The 16,950-nt window shown below is 58.6% G+C and overlaps 4 protein-coding genes across 11 annotated transcripts in view; 1 reads left to right on the plus strand and 3 right to left on the minus strand.

The window, feature by feature from the left end:
- The window catches only part of Rassf1 (Ras association (RalGDS/AF-6) domain family member 1), a gene marked incomplete at its 3' end in the record, with an annotated part of 9,215 nt that extends 6,043 nt beyond the window's left edge, over positions 1 to 3,172 (minus strand). The window contains 2 exon segments of one of the 2 annotated variants that reach the window (XM_005410267.2): positions 705 to 811; positions 2,657 to 3,172. In XM_005410267.2, coding sequence (XP_005410324.1) covers positions 705 to 811; positions 2,657 to 2,906 — 357 coding nt within the window. In that variant the 5' untranslated portion in view covers positions 2,907 to 3,172. 2 annotated transcript variants of the gene reach the window in all.
- Positions 1,811 to 16,324, plus strand: LOC102004854 (cytochrome b561 domain-containing protein 2). Of its 5 annotated transcripts, XM_013507592.1 has the most exons (5): positions 1,811 to 2,534; positions 14,331 to 14,482; positions 14,880 to 14,917; positions 15,495 to 16,038; positions 16,191 to 16,324. In XM_013507592.1, the coding sequence occupies exons 1-4, from the start codon at positions 2,347 to 2,349 to the stop codon at positions 15,996 to 15,998; spliced, it is 882 nt and encodes a 293-aa protein (XP_013363046.1). In that variant the 5' UTR covers positions 1,811 to 2,346; the 3' UTR covers positions 15,999 to 16,038; positions 16,191 to 16,324. The 5 variants fall into 5 exon arrangements, with proteins under 5 accessions (XP_013363046.1, XP_013363048.1, XP_005410330.1 ...); XM_013507594.1 differs by lacking the exon at positions 1,811 to 2,534 and adding an exon at positions 8,778 to 9,045 and having other exon boundaries at positions 15,495 to 16,324; XM_005410273.2 differs by lacking the exon at positions 1,811 to 2,534 and adding an exon at positions 13,809 to 13,915 and having other exon boundaries at positions 15,495 to 16,324.
- On the minus strand, positions 3,180 to 8,688 carry Zmynd10 (zinc finger, MYND-type containing 10). 3 transcript variants are annotated; one of them, XM_005410262.2, is made up of 12 exons: positions 8,434 to 8,688; positions 8,134 to 8,242; positions 6,084 to 6,200; positions 5,746 to 5,799; positions 5,484 to 5,621; positions 5,292 to 5,380; positions 5,101 to 5,201; positions 4,382 to 4,554; positions 4,060 to 4,185; positions 3,855 to 3,976; positions 3,638 to 3,763; positions 3,180 to 3,389 (listed from the first exon to the last, which is right to left on the minus strand). In XM_005410262.2, the coding sequence occupies exons 1-12, from the start codon at positions 8,670 to 8,672 to the stop codon at positions 3,293 to 3,295; spliced, it is 1,491 nt and encodes a 496-aa protein (XP_005410319.1). In that variant the 5' UTR covers positions 8,673 to 8,688; the 3' UTR covers positions 3,180 to 3,292. The 3 variants fall into 3 exon arrangements, with proteins under 3 accessions (XP_005410319.1, XP_005410321.1, XP_005410320.1); XM_005410264.2 differs by having other exon boundaries at positions 8,360 to 8,452; XM_005410263.2 differs by having other exon boundaries at positions 3,295 to 3,549; positions 8,434 to 8,687.
- Positions 10,016 to 13,737, minus strand: Nprl2 (NPR2-like, GATOR1 complex subunit). Its single transcript, XM_005410275.2, has 11 exons — positions 13,527 to 13,737; positions 12,810 to 12,901; positions 12,559 to 12,727; positions 12,283 to 12,391; positions 11,441 to 11,577; positions 11,253 to 11,350; positions 11,073 to 11,109; positions 10,873 to 10,966; positions 10,682 to 10,799; positions 10,297 to 10,439; positions 10,016 to 10,220 (listed from the first exon to the last, which is right to left on the minus strand). The coding sequence occupies exons 1-11, from the start codon at positions 13,602 to 13,604 to the stop codon at positions 10,153 to 10,155; spliced, it is 1,143 nt and encodes a 380-aa protein (XP_005410332.1). The 5' UTR covers positions 13,605 to 13,737; the 3' UTR covers positions 10,016 to 10,152.
- Positions 16,325 to 16,950: the final 626 nt, after the last annotated feature.

A 16,950-nucleotide genomic window follows, 5' to 3' on the forward strand; every position in this document is an offset into this window, starting at 1 on the left:
GAGGCGGTCGGCCGGGCGGCCCCGCTCGCACCTGGTCCCGGCGCGGCCTGCGGGCCAGCGAGGTGCGCGCCGTGAAGTACTGCTCCAGCTCGGAATCCGAGTCTTCTTGGCTGCAGTAGCCGCTGCTGGTCGTGCTGCTCCAGGTCATCTCGAAGGAAGGCGTCTCCGCCTCGCCCATCGCCGCGCGCCCGCCGCCTCGGCCCGCGTGTGCGGAGCCGCCAACCAGCGCCGGGGCGCCGCGGCCAGTGCGCGCGGGTCGGGGTGCGCTCCGCCGGGGCCGGCGCCTCCCCGCAACCGTTAAGACTGAGACGCGGACGCGCGAGCCCCAGCTCGGGTCTCATTGGGGGAGGAACGTCGGAGGGCGGGGACACACTCTGCGCGTCCAAACATGACCTCATCGCCCAGGCAGCTCTCCTGCAGCCCAGCCCGCCGGGCGCGGTGGGAGAGTCTGCGCATGTGCGCCGACACGGGCGGGGAGGGGGGGGGAAGGCGGGCTGCGCGCGTGCGCAGAGGCGCGGCAGGGCGGGGGCCGGGACCAGCTGCGGGGTGGCTGGCGTTAACCACTCTGTCCCAGGAAGTCAGCTGCGGGTTAGGACGCTCCCTGGGCGCGGAGTCCCGGCTACCCGTGGACGCCGGCTCCTCGCCCACCTTCCCCCCCGCGCACTCCCGCCCCCCCCCCGGGACAGCCCCAGCCCGGCGCTCACCACGTTTGTGTCCCGTTCCAGCGCGGGGTCCCAGCCCAGGTCCCGGGGCCCGCAGCAGTCCAGGCAGACGAGCGCGCGACAGCGGTAGTGGCAGGTGAACTTGCAGTCTGCAGACAGGGAGGGCCGTGAGGCGGAGGAGCCCTGGCTGCCGCTCCGAAGAGCGTCCCGGGGGCCGAGGGGGAGCCCCGATCGATGCGGGCTGCATCTCGCCTGGCTCCGCGTGGCCCGCCCTGTCTCAGGCCCCGTCACCGCCCGCTGCTGCCTGCCCAGTGCTGATTTCCAGGCTATCTAGAAACTGGCTGGAAGGCAGTTAGGGAACAAGGCTGCCGACCGGTAGCGCAGAGCTTGCCTCTCTGCCTTTGACTTGAAGGAGAAAAAAAATTTTTTAAACCTGCGATCTCTGTCAACTGTCCCTCCGACCAAAACGCTGGCTTACATACGCCTAAGTCCCCCTTCACTCCTCTATTCACCCCAGTCAGGGCTGCCCTTCCCTGCAGAAACTACCCGGGTCAGGGTACGGGGGTCCGTTCTCCATGCTCTGTGTGACCCCCAGGCACCACTCTCCAGGTTCCCCTCTCCTTCTCTTAGCTCCTTGGCTGGTTCTGCCTCAGCTTCCAGCTGCAGTGGTGATTGATGTCCAGAGCTCAGTCCGGATCCCTGCCCTGCTGTCGGCACTCATCTGCGCCAGAACCAAAGCCCCAGCACCAACTGCCTCCTCAGATCAGTTACTTTTCTGTGCATATCTGACATTTCAAGCGAACGCCCAGAATTGCACTCTGCTTCCACCTCACCCCTACCATTGCCAGAGTCCTCATCTCAGCAACAAATTGCCACTCCTCCCTCAGTGGTTTGAGGCAAAAACTCCTCTTTGATTCCTCCCTTGTTTCTACCTCTTAGCTGTTTCTCATCGCCGTGGCCACTTTATTTCTCCTGCAGAACACTGCAGTGCCCCAGTCGGTTTTTTTCCGGTACCGGGAATCCAACTCAAGACCTTGCGCTTGCCAGGCAGGCGCTGTACCACTAAGCTAAATCCCCAGCTCCATTTTTTTTTTTTTTTTGGTACTGGAAATTGAACTCAGGACCTTGCGCTTGCCAGGCAAGCACTTATGCCGCTGAGCTATATCCCCAGCCCCGGTTTTGTATTCTGTCACAAATTCTGTGCTTCTCCAGCGAATGTAGGCATACTCCTGTACTGGATGAGATCTCCGTGCCTCCCTAGGCCTAAGGACGGCCCCTAGGTTCCTACAGAGTGCAAAACACTCCTTTTTAACCCAGGGCTGCATATTAGAATAATCTGGGGAGTTTTAAAAATTACACCTGGGGTCCAGTTCCAGCAACTGACTCAACAATTCTGAGACAGGATTCAGGCATAGGGGGTTGGTGGGCTGTAAAAGTGACCTGTGATTCTTCTGGTAATTCCCAGGAGGTCAGGACCACATGACTGTCTGTGTTCCTTGCTTTAGCATCTGGTTCAGTGGGCTCAAAAGTAAATGTTCGCTAAATAAAGAATTCTTGCTTGCAGGGGGCCCAACCCAAACTCTAAACTTTTCCTAAGCCCTCTCCCATAGGTGGTTAACTTCCCAGCACCCCAGGAATTCTGGGGGGTGCAGCGAGTGAATCATTGGAAGAGGCAGGCCTGGGAATGTGGGCTCAGAGGACAGTGGGTACAAAGGTGTTTTTCCAGAAGGGCCAAAGTCACTTTAAAGACAAACTGGAAATCAGCACTTTGTTATCGACAGCCAGCCCCCTCTGCCCAACTGTGCCCCCGCCCCGGATGAGGACCAGCAGAGAGACACCATCTTCCTCAACTCTGTTCCGCGGTGAGGCGAGGTAAGAGGCAGGTCCGCAGGGCAGTCCCCATCCACCCTTTCCTCCAGGGAGCTGCCCTGCAGGGATGTCGCTGCCCCTTCCCCGCCCCTTCCACTCTGCTGGAGTGCGGGGCTACTACTCACGCGTGCACTGCAGGCCCTTGCGCACGACGCCCCAGATGAAGTCGCCGCAGAGGTCACACCATGTGTGCGTGGTGGGCCCTGCGGGCTGGAAGTGGTGGCCACGGCCTGGGGCCTGCTGCCGCGCGGGCTTGCGCGCAGTGGCAGGCGCGATGCGCAGCGCGTTGGCACGCTCCAGCCGGGTGCGGCCCAGGCCGGGGCGCCCAGTGGGTGACAGCTCCCGCAGCTCAATGAGCTCCGGCTCCATCGACATGGCCCGATCGGGCGGGGTTTTCACCCGCTCTGGCACTAGCGAGTGGGGGGGAGGGCGGGGCCGCAGGGCGGGCTGCGATTTGGGCGCCGCCCGCAAGATCGCGGCTGGGCGGCAGGAAAGCGCTGGGAGATCGGCGAGCCGGGCAGTGAAAACCTGTGCGTCCCGACGATGTTGGCCCTCGGGTGGGACAGGAGGGGGGCACTCTTGAAGAACCCCTACCCTCCTTCTCTCCTTCAACACCCCCACACCAACGACAACGACAGCAAAGCATCATACAGAAGAGAGTTTCCGGGGTTCAGCTTTATTGTGCTAGAGGAAGAGGGTCCCCACATCCGGCTTACCCACACCTCCTGCCCCAGTTTGTTGAAGCTGAGCTCTCCCTGCCCTCAGCCTATCTGCCAGATGGGACAGGAAGTGGGGCGCCTTCCTCTGGTGTGATTGGTGGGGATGGGCCAGCTCTGCTCACCACTGGCAGGACGGAGGCTTGGCAGAAAACAGAGCCAGATCGGCAGGTTCAGGGGAACATGCGTGTGGGTTGCTTTCGTCAGCCCCGAGGAGCCGCGGCCCTCACTTGGCTCTGTTGCCCTGGGCTGCCAGGACGCAAGCCTTCCCATGCTTCTCCCAGTGCTTGACTTGGCACTCCCTGCAGGCGGAGGGGCCAGGTCAGGGTGGCAGGGTGTACGGGGGACCTGGGAGTAGGGGCCTGGGCCCCAGGTCTTGGGATGCCTCACCTGCAGCAGTACCACTCTTTCTGGCATCTGGAGCAGCGCTTGGAGGCCTCTGCACCGCAGTAAGCACAGCGAGGCCTGTCTGGGGCCACTGCCTCTAGCACATCCAGCCTGTAAGTCTCAGCCCATCTGGAGAAGGCATCGGAGGGTGTGACTGGGCCTGGCAAGTAGGCGGCCAGAAGTACCCATGTGCCCCTTCTGCCAGCTCAGCAGCATTCACCTTCGTGCCTGCAGCCGAAGGTCCTGCTCAGAGGGGCTGAACACGTGCTGAAGCTGGTGCTTGGCGATAGCCTGCCACTTGCCTTTGTTCTCTCGCTCCAGCCGCTGCCAGATTTCTGGGATCTGGGTTGGAGAAAGGGTGATGGGCAGGAAGGGGCTGGCGAAGCGAACGGTGCTCCTCAGTGACTAACTTAACAGGTTCCTACCTGTTCCAACACCAGGTCCTTCTTAGAAGGCTGGGTTTCAACTAGGGCCAGGTGGGCCAAGAAGCCCTTCAGATCTGCCAGGTTGGGAAGCTGGTCAAGTAGCGTGTCTGTGAGGAAGGCCCGAAGCTGCAGGGGTGTCCTGGGAGGTCAGTGCGAGACAGGTGCGAGGGCCTGGGCCAGGCTCCTGTGGGGCTTATGTCCCACTAGCTACGAAGCCCAAGATCCAAAAGAGGACAGGGAAGAGACAGACGGGCAAAGATAACCAACAAGGAGGCAGTAGGGGTAGGCTGGGCTAGGGCCACAGGTGCAAAGAGCTCCCCACCTTGAGTAGCTGTCCCTTAGCAAAGCTTGTGAGGCAGTAGCGAGCTCGGGCCTCAGGGCTTAGCAGCAGGTTATACAGGGCGATCCATACTTGCCCTTCTAATTTGCTCAGCTTCTGCTGCTCTGAGGGTGTCACGGCCTGCCATCGGCCACCCTCAAATTGCTGCAGCTTACCTGGGGAGAAAAACCAGGACAGTGGGCACAGGCCTTGCAGTCTCTTTGAGTGAGCCTGGTGTGTGGGATAAAGGACTGCCCACTGCCTGGGCAAGGTGGGAGAGCCTGGGCCCTAGGACTTGCTCAGGCAGTGAGGGTGCTGGCCCCAGAGCAGCGGGGGTCCTCGGCATGGGGATCACAGGATTTGTCTGCTGCAGAGCTAAGGTCCATGCCCACCTGGGTGAGGCATGGTGGCATTCTCTGGGATCTGGGGGAAAGGGTTTGCCTGTGCACAAGCTGCCCACTTGCGTCAGTCCTGAAGGATGGCTGGGCGTGGTGACACACACCTGTTATCCCAGCGTTTGGGAGGCTGAGGCAGGAGGATCGCTGTGAGTTTGAGGGCAGCCTGGGCTACATAGTGAGTTCAGGGGCGGCCTGGACTACATAGTGAGACCTTGTCTCAAAAAAACAAAACAAAACAAAACAAGCTCCCCCCTCCCAAAAAAATCCTGAAGGATGTTTTGGAAGCAGTGGGGTGGAACTTAGGTAGGTGAGAGAAGATCTTACCTCCTTCCTGCCGTTTCCAAGGACTGTGCTCCAGCAGTTCTACCAGGAGGCAGGGTAGGTTGTGGGTGCTGAGCATGCGGCTCAGGGTGCTCAGGGAAAGGCTGGGGGAGGGGTGGCATGGAGGTGAGCAGAGGACACAGGCCCGGTCTTCCAGCTCGCCACTGGGCGCCAGGCCCTGGAGGACGGCCTACCTGTCCACACAGTCTGTGATGTAGCGCAGAACTGAGAGGGCCTTCAGTGAGATCTCAAATTCCATCAGCTCTGCCTGGTTCTGCAGCTCCTGGGAGGGCCACACAAGTGTTCCAGCTGGGCCACCCCTGCCCACACAGGCCTCGGGAAACCCAAACGGTGGGCTTTTCCCGCCTTAGGAAGCCTCAACCTACCTGCATGGGGGTACGATCCTGGAGCCCCTCTTCTTTAGGCGGGCCACCATGGCTAGTCTTGCCTACCAGCAGCGTCAGTTTGCGGTGGCAGTAGTCCACCAGGTCTAAGAGAGTGTCATCTGCTGATTCACACACCTCCTAGTGGGGCACAGGAGGGAAAACCATCTCTCTCTCTCTCTCTCTCTGATGCCTTCCCCACAGGGACACAACCAGCGAGGCCCTGGGCGGAAGCAGTTGTCCTCAGGCAGGGACAGCGCCTCACCTTGTGGAAGAACACTGTCTCCAGGAGGTTGATGAGGGAAGCCTCATGGTGTACCTGTCAAAGACAGGGCCTGGGCTGCAGGGAGGGAAGCGGCCAACTTGAACACGACTAACTTGACCCTGAGGGGTCAGAGGGGGCTCGTGAGCTACTTCCTTCCCCAATGTCAGGTCCACGCTCTCACTCAAGGGCCTAGAAACTTCCCCTATCCCAGCGGCCTCACCCTTCGGAGCCTGAGGTGAGAAGACAGGGCTTGGGCTGCAGGAGGGGTGGGGCTACCAGCTTCCCGGTCCAGGGTTCTCTGACAGCGTGAGGAGCTCTGAGCCAGGGGCCCAGCTCACCACCATGTATATGGGGAAGGTGTTCAGAGGCTTGAAGTCCTCCAGCTTGCATAGCACAGGGAACACCTTCAGCTTCCACATCTCCACTGCAATCAGCTCTTCCACCAGCGCTGGGATCTTTCAGAGGTGAGAGAAAGAATAGGGGTGACATAGACCTACTTTACCCGACATTCGCTTCCATCTCTGGCTTAACTAGGGTCGGTGGTCAAGCTGGTGGTCAAGCTCCCCTGGGTCCCTAGAGTCCCCCAGGCCCTGTAAGTACACTTCCCCCTGTCTCCCCTTAAACCTTCATCTCCACTCCCCGGACTACTCTGGGGACACCCACCGGCTCCCGTGATGGACCACTGCCTGTCATCAAGCTGCCTTGCCCCTGCGCCCGCACCTCCACCCCGCGCCCCCATCAGGCATCCCTCTGAGGCCGGCCCTCTTCCTCACGCCCTCCCTCCGGCCTGTCTTCTGGCCTTCCAGGCTCTTCCTTGTGTCCTTAGCTCACTCTTATTCAGGGCTCTTCGTACTGTTCTATTCTGTTGAGGACCACGCTGTATAATTGTCGGGGGAAAATCATTTCATAATTAAATTGTGATGAGGGCTTGTCCTACGCTAGTGCCTTGCCACACGGGCCGGTTGCGGTGTGTGGGAACATAGTTCTGTGCGCCTCTGGTCACAGTTGAGGCCTCAGTGGTCCCTTGCTGCTGCACCGCCCCTGGGCAAGATTATGTCAGCTGAAGACATCCAGGTTCCTTGAGAACCCAGGAGGAATAAAAGTAAGAGTTTCAGCTGGGGGAAAGGACAAACTCCTTTTTTTTTTGTCTTTTTGAGACAGGGTCTTGCTATGCAGTTCAGGCAGACCTTGAGCTCACTTTGTAGCCCAGGCTGGTCTTGATCTTGCAACAATCCTCCTGCCTCGGCCTCCCAAGGGCTGGGATTACAGGCGTGCGCCACCACGCCCGGCTCAAACTCGTTTTTTATTTTTCCGGTACCGGGAATCGAACTCATGACCTCCCGCTTGCCAGGCAGGCCCTGTGCCACTGAGCTAAATCCCTAGACCCCTCCTTTCTTTTTTTTTTAACTGGGAATCAAACTCAGGGCCTCACAGTTGCCAGGCAGATGCTGTGCCACTGAGCTATATCCCTGGCCCCAACAAATTCCTTCTTAACCTGCCATCTCTCCCCACCCTCCTCATCAACATAAAGATCCTCGTCAGCATAAAGTCATCACTGCCCTCTGATTATAGAATACACCCAATAAACGGTAGCTGGCTCGGAGTGTCTTTGTCTCTGCCCCTCCTGAGCCACTGACGTCCCAGTCCCCTATCATGAATTACTTAAATTTGTCTCTCTCTCTTCTTTTCTTTTTGTCTTTTTGAGACAGGGTCTCACTATGCAGTTCAGGCTGGCCTTGAGCTCACTTTGTAGCCCAGGCTGGTCTCGAACTCATAGTGATCCTCCCGTCTCAGCCTCCTGAGTGCTGGGATTACAGGTGTATGCCAGCACACCCGGCCCTGTCTCTTTCTTATTTCATCCTTTTGCTGTACCCCTCACTAGGCAGACGGGGGACTGATCGGTTCCCGATGCTATTCCTACCCTATCCCTGTGTAGTGGGCTTGCAACAGAACCCTTTTATCAAGTGATATCTTGTGTCTTCTGTTTGTGCTACTTCCCGGCTGTCTTCCAGCCAGTCACCGCCCTGGTTTCTGATTCTGCCTCTCCCCTGTCAGAAAGGCTGCTTCCTTCTAAACCAAAGTCCCACATGTACTTCACTGAGAACCTCCTCTGGCTGTACAGTCAGTTTGGGGTGACGTTAGCACTTGGGGCCTCCCCTACAGCCTAGCCTGGTCTCAGATCCACAATCGTCTCTGTAATCCACCCGGCCTCCATCACAGGCCTGGCGTGCCTGACTTCTGTCTGAAAGGCCTATCAAAGGGAATGTAGCACAGTACTCTTCCCCTTTAGGGAGGGAGGTGTACCGGCCCAGAGAGCACAGACCCTATGTGCCCCTGAGGGTAGAGTGGCCGAGGTACAGCAAAGGCAGGCAGGAGCCCCGGCTGTACCTTTCCATAGGTTACCAGCAGCTCCTGGATGGGCTCCCCCTGGCTGACCGTGGCGTCAAGGATGGCCTGCATGTTCAGCTTCTCCAAGTTCTCATGCTGCTGGCTCCACCTGCGCCAGAAGAGTGCGTGCATTGGGAGCCCAGGGGTGCACCAGGGGTGGGGGGCTGGGCCGTACTGATGACTAACTTGATCCTGAGGGGTCGGAGGGGGCTCGTGAGCTACGTACTCCTAGTCCCTTCCCTAGTCAGGTCCAAGCGCTCCCCGTCGAGGCCCTGGATCCGCCTGTCCCGGCTGCCTCACCCTTCGGAGCCCATCTCCTGAGGCGGGAAGCTGCGCAGTTGCTGCACGAGCGAGTCAGCTTCCCCGGGCAGCAGCAGCTCCAGGTCGCCCATGTCGAGTACAGGGTCCTCTTGGGCAGTGGCTGGGGCTGGGGCGCTAAGACACTCTGGGACTGCTGACGCCGGCAGGGGTAAGGTCTGGGACGGCACAGTTGCTGGACAGTTGCTGGGCAGTTGGAGCGCGTGGGTCCTCGCCGCCATGGAAACGGTAGCCCGCGCCTGCGCAGTGTGGCCCGACGGCCACGCCCACCCTCGCCACGCCCACCCTCGCCACGCCCACCCGCAATAGATAGCAACGCTTGGAGACTCGCAGGATTTCTTTTTCACAGCAGCCGGCGGCCCGCGAGTCTCTCAACCGGATTCTTGCGGCCTACACTCTCCCCGGACTTCAACTTGGCTTGCACAGGAGTGGGGTAACCCGATCCCCACCAGCTACTCCTGCAGCTGTGCCTCTTGAACCGCCCCAAGCCCGCAGCTTTGCTCCCTCCCGTCCAGACTGTTCATGGGATAAGCGCCCCAGTCTCCACCAGACCAGCTTCCGCTCTGGACCCTCCCGCAGCTAGGAGGCTTACAGGTGTGCGTCAGACATTACCCCTTCGCAGGCGGGCGGCTCTGCGGCTCTCTGGCCCTCCGGATCCTAGCACAGAAGCGGTTCACCAGCAGCTCTGCAGGATTATCCCTTGGCCCTTCTCCTACCTTGGGACTTTGATGTATTTATTTGGTGTTGGGGAGTGAACACAGGGCCTTCGAATGTAATTCAGGCTGGCCTTCAACCCATTCTATAGCCCAGGCTGGCCTCTAACTCATGGCAATTCTGCCACAACCAGCCATTTTAATTTTATTTTACTTTAGTTTTGAGACAGGGTCTCACTAAATTACTAAATTGCTCAGGCTAGGATCTAATTTGCGATCTTCCTGCCTCTGCCTCCCAGAGTGCTAGGGTTACAGGCGTGCTGCACTACACCCGACTGGGACTTTGAATCTGTCTCTTTCATGTTCTACCTCATGGGCTTCTCTTGGGTTCCTCTCAAGTCAGACTTTTTCCCCAAAAAAGTAAAGGCTTTGCACCCTTTGACTCAAGGGTCTGCACTTGTTTCCTCTCTTGGAATACTCTTCCTGCCCCAGGGGTCAGTTCAAATCATTTCCGTGTGGTCTTTCTTGCCCATTTAATCTACAGCAGTCCCTGTTCCCATTTCATTAGTACATCTGTTTCGGGCTGTTTTGTTTTTTAAATTTTTTTTGTCTTTTTGAGATAGGGTCTCACTATGCGGTTCAGACTGGCCTTGAATTCACTTTGTAGCCCAGGCTGGCCTCAAACTTGCAACGACCCTCCTGCCTCAGCCTCCCGAGTGCTGGGATTACAGGTGTGCGCCACCACACCCAGCTTGGGCTGTGTTAGTTCACAATCAAGGGGCACGTTTATGTCGATAAAGGGGCGCCTATATCGATTCTGTCCACCAGATGGCGCTCCAGCGCGCCGTATTCGTGGCTATTTTGTTTGCTGCTACCTCTTAGGGGGCTGACTCAGAGGCACTCAATAAAGGTAGGTTGAAATGGAGACTTTATTTACAGCGCTGGGGGCCACCCTCCAGCAAATACTAGTCTACTTGTGTAGCCCCCATGTACCAGGCAGGACTTAGTAGGAGGGAGCAGACACAACAATACTGCCCCCCAGCCCGCCTCACTTCCAGCAGATGATGATGTTGGGGTCGTTTTCCAGCCGCTCGTCCAGCTCGTGATAGCTCATCCCTGGCGGGTGGGGGTGGGGTGCGTCAGAGCCTCGGCCGGGCCACCCTGCCCTGGCCGCCCCCCAGCCTGCCCCCACCTGTCTTGCAGCAGATCTCATCATAGCTGTGGCAGCCGGTATAGAGGCGGGCAGGATGGCTCTGCTCCTCCCGCGACACCCGCACAGGGTACTTCTGCAGTCGGCGTATGAGGTTCTTCATAAGCCCGAACTGGATCAGTTTCCTGGGGTGGGGGCCGGCGCAGAGCGGGGACAGGTCGGCCACTTCCTGCAGGCTCCCTTTCAGTTCCGTCTCGGGGCCAGGCTGACCTCCAAGCCCCTCATCCCCAGGCCTGCCCGGGCTGGCTGTGCCCAGGGTTTCGCTCACTGGGAGGTCCCCTGCTTCCTCCCCGACCCAGGCCTTCCCCCTGAAGTAGCAGTTCACTTGCGCTCAGGCGACACCCCCCTCAGGGAACGCCACTCTGACCGTTCGTCCACGCGCTGCAGCTGCTGGGGGTGGCGGCCGATGAGGTCTCGCACGGTGGTGCCAGGGCTCAGGCTGCAGTACAGCTGGAACACGTCCCGGAGACTGGCTCTTTTGTGCCCTGTGGGCACCGGGGTCAGCTCAGCAGGTGGCCCTGCCCTCCCCAAGGTGCCTCCCCCGGAGCCCACTACTACCTTGCTTGGTTACGAAGGACAGACACGCCTCCTGAAGGGACTTGTCATCTACCAGGTCCTGCACTCTGGGTGTCGGGCAGTACACGTTGGAGTACTAGAAGGCACAGGAGCCTGAATGACAGGCCTGGGCTCGGGCAGCTGGACCCACCTGGCCAGTCACCTGGTCCACACTTCGCTCGTCCACACTCTGACTCACCTACCTGGAGGATGGACACCAGGGTCACCACGCCATAGTACCTAGGGGAGAGAGAACCACGCCATAGTACCTGGGCGAGAGAGACGCGTCAGCTTCCGAGGACGCGCCTGGTCAGCCTGTACTCAACCCTCGGCTCTCTCCTGGCGGGTGGCCGTACACTGGGCGTGGCTGTGGCCCCACTTACAGCAGGTTCTGGATGGCAATGCGCACCAGGTTGAGCTCCACGTCTGCCTCAGCTGAGATCTTCTGGACATGGCGGAAACCATCAATGTAGGGCAGGATCTGCTCAGAGCAGGGCGGGGTTGGTGGTGGCAGATGGGGCCGGGGCTGTGGCCAGACCCAGGTGGTGCTCCTCGGGGAGGGCTGGCGTACCTGTTGTGTGGTGAGGTCCCACTGTGCGTTGAAGAAATCCTCCTTGTCCTTGGTAAAGACAGGGACATCATACTCCTGGGCCACAGGGGGATCTGGCCGCTGCTCAATCACCTTCAAGTGGATGGTGTTGGATTCATCTGCAGGGGACCCCATCCGTATCCTCAGGGTCCTCTCTCCCAAGAGACCCTTAATTACCTTCCACACCTACCAGAATCCCTTGAGGCAGGCAGGTGGCTCTGAGGATGGTCTTTCTTTGCTTTCTCTTCCTTTCTTTTTTGTGGTACCAAGGCCTTGGGGCCAACGATTGGTACCAAAAAGCATTCTACCATTACGCTACATCCCCAGCCCATTTATTTCATGTTTTGCTTTTCTGAGACAGTGTCTTGCTATGTAGTTCAGGCTGGCCTTGAACTCATGTAGCCCAGGCCAGCCTTCAATTTGCGATGATCCTCCTGGGATTACAGGCGTGTACCGCCATGGCTGGCTTTTACTTTTATTTTGAAACAGCATTTCACTAAGTTCCCCAGGCTGGCCTCACACTTGCCATCCTCCTGCCTCAGCCTATTGAGGAACTAGGGTTACGGGTGTGCACCACCATTCTTCCCCTCGTTGAGAAGCAGGTCCACGGGAAGGAATGTGCCCAAGGGGCACAGTGTGCCCGTTCTGGTGGCTGCCCCCCTGTGCATCACACACAGCAGCCTGGACATCGTCACCTCCACCTAGGCTGTTTTCTGGTCACCAGTGTTCCAGAGTCTTGTCCTTCTTTCCCAGCAGGTGTTCTCACTTTCTCCTCCACTTTCCTATCCTGTTCATGGGCTGTCCTCACAGAGGCCACGGCATACCTATGGGCAGGGTACACCGGCCAGAGGCGTTCAGCTCCTCCAGTAAGATGGTCATGATGGGCACCAACTTCTGCTTGCTCTCCTCTGTGGACACGAAGCTGCTCTCTAGCTGGGTGGAGGATGGACAACACAGTGGGTGTTCCAGGGCCGCCGACTGGCTGGGTGCCCGTCTGGGTTCTGAGCTAGGTGCAGGGTGAGGTTGGGGCTCTGGAGCCGTAGGAATACTCTCCCCGCTCTGCCTTCCACACACCCACCCCGGCCCGCCTCGGTGCACACCTCCAGTGTGGTCAAGTAGCCTGCCAGCTTTTTCACAATGGGCTCCAGGGCACAGGTCTTGGCCTGGGCATCGCACACGAAGCCCAGGTTGAAGAGCAGGGCGTTGCGGCTGTACTTCTTGTGTTCGATGCACACAGGACAGCCGATCAGCTTCTTTTCCATGGCTGTGCTGCACGGGTGGGACAGAGTCAGGACTGCCCCTGAGAACCCTCCTCCCAGGACCCCCGACCTCCACCCAGCTGGGGCCTCACACAGTGATGAGCTTGTTCTGAAGCTCTGGCTTGGTGATGATGTACACTTGGACAGTGTCAAACAGCTCCCGCGAGATGAAGTCCTCAGGGACCTGGGCAGGAGTGGCAGGAGGCTGCTCAGTGGACAGTGGGGCTGGGTGGGGTTCCCAGGACAGCCCCGCCCAGTTCTCTCAGTTTCCTTATCTCCCACCCGGGCTACTCCCTCCTTTGGATTTCCAGACACTGCTCTCCCTGGCTTCCTGGCTTGTGCATTCGCTGTTCCCTCCACTGAAACACCCTTTCCTAGGTCACCTACTGTCCTGTGCGTCATTTAGGTCTCAATCCAGTGATTCGCTTCCCCGAGTCCGCCCCTGGACCCTACAGCTTGATTTTCCAAGAACACTGATTATGTGATGTAGTGTCTCCCTTGCCACAACAGAAACCTGAGGCTTAGGGGGCTGGGGGTTTAGCTCAGCGGCAAAAGCGCCTGCCTGGCAAGCGCAAGGTCGTGAGTTCGGTTCCCAGTACCGGAGAAAAACCAAAAAAAACAAAAAAAAAAAAAAAAAAAAAAAAAAAAAAAAAAAAAAGAAACCTGAGGCTTAGATCTGAGTATCGTTCCCGTTCACCATTATCCGCGAATGCCTGCACCCAGCAAGAGAATCCGCCGCCTCCAGCCAGCCAGATGAATTCCCGAAAGGGTCCCTCTCTCCGCCCCAGTCCCTTGAGCCCTGGTGGCACCTGATAGGTGATCTTGGGTCCCAGCGTGGGGTGGAACTCGCTGAAAAATATGCATTCGATGCGGCAGCTGCTGGCCATGGCGCTAGCCGCTTCCAGGTCGGTAGCTCTTGATCCTTGGCGTGAAGGAGTCACCACCCCGAAAACGAATCTTGGGTCACTAAATGCAGCCGACCTGCGCGCACACAGCAGCTAAGCAGTCGGCTCAATAGCGCCTGCGCAGCGCGACTCTGAGGCGTGGCTGGGGGGCTCGTCCCAGGAAGTCTCGGGTGGGTGGACGTCGCACCCGGAAGTGAAGCTGCTCCGTGACGGAGCGGCGGCGCGTGCGGCGGAACCCAGAGCGCCCGGCTTTCTTTTTTGTAGAAAAGCACCGCGTCTGGTCGGCGCTACAGGTGAGGCGGGCAGATCCCTAGCCTGAAGGTGCAGCATGCTAGCGGCACGTGGGGAGGCAGTGCGCAAAAGGATTCGAGCTGTAACTGACTACGCAGCTGGGAACTACAATTCCCAGAGTGCTCTGCGCCCTCCCAGTTTGGGCTCCCGAGCATGATGCACTCTGGGATTTGTAGTTTTTCCTGAGCTTGCGCATCCTACCTTAAAAGTGCTCTAGGGATCGTGTCGATTCAGGTACAAATAGACACTGACGGGTTGCCGGCCTTCCCCTGGCAATTTGCGACTATTCCTGGTGCCAGCCTTGGTCTGTTCCTTCCTACCATAACTTCTTGGAAGAGGGTGACAGTCCTGTCCTATAAGCCTTTCTGTAGTGAGAGGCTTGGAGAGTGACTCCTGCCAATGCTACTGTGCTTTCAGGATACAGCTGCCGGTCCGGCTGACCATGGCCCTTTCTGTGGAGACCGAGTCGCACATCTACCGAACTCTGCGCACTGCCTCTGGGGCTGCAGCTCACCTCGTGGCCCTGGGCTTTACCGTCTTTGTGGCTGTACTTGCCAGGCCTGGCTCCAGTAAGTAGAACTCATGGTTGGTTTCTTAGGGAACAGGGGCGGTACGAAGCCTTGGGCCTGACTCCTGGGAACAGACCTGACATGCTGAGGAATATTCTGAATATTCTGTGCTGGAGGGACAGTGTTCTGGGTGGAGCAGGTAGGTGTGGGGGCTTTGCCAGCGTGGCCAGGCCCTACAGAGTACCTGGTTTTCTTTCCTTATCGCGGTGCTTCATTTGGGAGGTGCTGGAGGAGTGGCAAAGCATGGCCTCTGATCCGGGAAGAGGGGATGGGTGGGGCTCCCATTTTGGCCACACCCCCTTAGGTGGTGGGCTGCCCGTGTCCCTTAGCCGGTAGGAAGCGGTATGGCTAGCGTCCTGTTGCCTCAGCTCCACAAATCCTCCTCTTCTCATTCCAGGCCTGTTCTCCTGGCACCCTGTGCTTATGTCTCTGGCTGTAAGTAGTGGGTCTGCATAGCTTTAGGGGTGGGAGCATGGGTTTGGGTGGTGGCCCCTGAATCTGCATGCTCCAACTCCTACCCCTGGTGTATATCCCAGGCTTGAACCAGGGCAGATGTCTAAGCACAAGATGAGGCTTCTCCAAATTCCAGGCAGGGAGCTGAAAAACTGCGTTTGGAGGTTCCCATTCCTTTTTACCTTAATTCATGGTGATATATCTAATTTCCTCTGAACACCCATATAGTCAGCTCTTGCCAAGAAACTGTATCCAGCCCATGGGAGGGAGAGACAGTGTTTGAATCATTTATAACTGCCACATTGCAGCCTTGTTTGCTGGGTAGCACAGCAGAGCAGAGCTGACATTAGGAATAGCCCCCAGGAAGAAGTGTGGTGAGCCTAGAGCAGATGTCCTGTCCCAGAGGCGGCTCTCCACGCCTGCTCCACCGGACAGGCTTGTCCATGGGGAGAGACGAAAGGCAGCATCAGCTCAGGTGCACGGACAGCTCGAGGGGTTATCTAAGGCCTCCTCTGTGGGCACAGCATCTCACTCACTTCTTCTCCCCCTGTCTCCTCAGTTCTCCTTCTTGATGACCGAGGCGCTACTGGTGTTCTCCCCCGAGAGCTCACTGCTGCGCTCCCTCTCCCGGAAGGGTCGAGCCTGCTGCCACTGGGTGCTGCAGCTGCTGGCCCTGCTGAGCGCACTGCTGGGCCTGGTCCTCGTTATCCTTCACAAGGAACAACTTGGCAAAGCCCACCTGGCCACACGGCATGGGCAGGCGGGGCTGCTAGCTGTGCTGTGGGCAGGGCTGCAGTGTGCAGGGGGCGTGGGGCTGCTGTACCCCAAGCTGCTGCCCCGATGGCCCCTGGCGAAGCTCAAGCTGTACCATGCCACTTCAGGGCTGGTGGGCTACCTGCTGGGTAGTGCCAGCCTCTTGCTGGGCATGTGCTCACTGTGGTTCACTGCCTCTGTCACTGGTGGGGCCTGGTACCTGGCTGTGTTATGCCCCGTTCTCACCAGCTTGGTCATCATGAATCAGGTGAGCAATGCGTACCTGTACCGCAAGAGGATCCAGCCATGAACTCTTCCCAGCCAAGGGGCAGCTAGATTTGCCCCTCCGGGTAGGTGCTGGGGCTGGGGCCCTCCTGGACTGTCTTGCTGATTGCATCAGGGGACACTGAGGCACTGGGGCAGTCATGGGGAGGAATCCCGTGTGTGGCGGTTTTGCTCATGTGTGAATGCTTCTCTTCTCCCTCCCTCTCCATCATCCCAGAGGAGCCCGTGGATCGTGTGTCTGGGTGAAACTGGGGCTGCAAGACGCCTCCCCAGCAACGCAGCTCGGACTTGTACTGGTATATCCAGAAATTACAGGGAGAAAAAAAGAAAATAAAATTATATGAAAACTGACGGGAGGAGCAGCCCAGAGTTGGGGACGGTTCTCACTCAGCACAAGGAAACAGGCCCAGGCAAGGTGGGGACCTGTTCTGAGTGGAGGAGGCCGTCCTAGCACGCAGGTCCCCGGGATGTGGCTGCTGAGTCTCCTATGCCCCCGAGGGCTCTAGGAGACCCTAGAGCTAGAGCCGTGAGTGGTAAAGCTGTGCCTGCTCTGGCCTCCAGCTGCGGCCTGTGCGTCTCCAGCTATGGCGGCTGGATGTAGACAGCGACAGGTGGGGAGCTAGGGCCGGGTAGGGGGCAAGTACAGAGCAGTCTCTCTTCGAGGGGAAACACGGGCAGAAGCAACTGCTTCGGATGGGGAGGCCCTGCGCTGTCAGATCCTCTGGGGGCGCAGAGGGGACCCTCGACCGGGGGCTGGAGAGAAACGGAGAGGAGGAAGGGTCTGAGGTGATGGCTCTGAGATGGCTGCCTAGCAGCAGGCATACGGGAGGGAAGAGGGGTGCAGAAGGGGCTGCCTATCCAGGCGGAGATGCCACGGAGAGGAAGTCCTCGGACCCCAAGTAAAGAGCATCTAACTTTGCAGTGGAGCATGAGGAAGGGCTGCACAGGGTGGCCTGAGAGAGCCCAGGAGTCACACG

The sequence above is a fragment of the Chinchilla lanigera genome, unplaced genomic scaffold (genome assembly GCF_000276665.1).
Source record: "Chinchilla lanigera isolate Chin_1 unplaced genomic scaffold, ChiLan1.0 scaffold00131, whole genome shotgun sequence".
Lineage (NCBI taxonomy): Eukaryota > Metazoa > Chordata > Mammalia > Rodentia > Chinchillidae > Chinchilla > Chinchilla lanigera.

Bases quoted from the DNA above. Each gene is read 5' to 3' on its own strand.
- Nprl2 (XM_005410275.2), bottom strand. From the start codon at position 13,604: ATGGCCAGCAGCTGCCGCATCGAATGCATATTTTTCAGCGAGTTCCAC. The intron at 12,902-13,526 runs GTGCCACCAGGG...ACTCCTGCCCAG, and splicing joins GACCCAAGATCACCTATCAG to GTCCCTGAGGACTTCATCTC. The intron at 10,440-10,681 runs GTCAGAGTGGCG...CCCCCACCCCAG, and splicing joins CTGCAGCGCGTGGACGAACG to GAAACTGATCCAGTTCGGGC.
- Zmynd10 (XM_005410262.2), bottom strand. From the start codon at position 8,672: ATGGCGGCGAGGACCCACGCGCTCCAACTGCCCAGCAACTGTCCAGCA. The intron at 6,201-8,133 runs GTACAGCCGGGG...CACCTCTGAAAG, and splicing joins TGCTGGTAACCTATGGAAAG to ATCCCAGCGCTGGTGGAAGA. The intron at 3,390-3,637 runs GTGAGGCATCCC...TTTTCTGCCAAG, and splicing joins AAAGAGTGGTACTGCTGCAG to CCTCCGTCCTGCCAGTGGTG.
- LOC102004854 (XM_013507592.1), top strand. From the start codon at position 2,347: ATGTGGGCTCAGAGGACAGTGGGTACAAAGGTGTTTTTCCAGAAGGGC. The intron at 14,483-14,879 runs GTAAGTAGAACT...TTCTCATTCCAG, and splicing joins ACTTGCCAGGCCTGGCTCCA to GCCTGTTCTCCTGGCACCCT. The intron at 14,918-15,494 runs GTAAGTAGTGGG...CTGTCTCCTCAG, and splicing joins CTGTGCTTATGTCTCTGGCT to TTCTCCTTCTTGATGACCGA.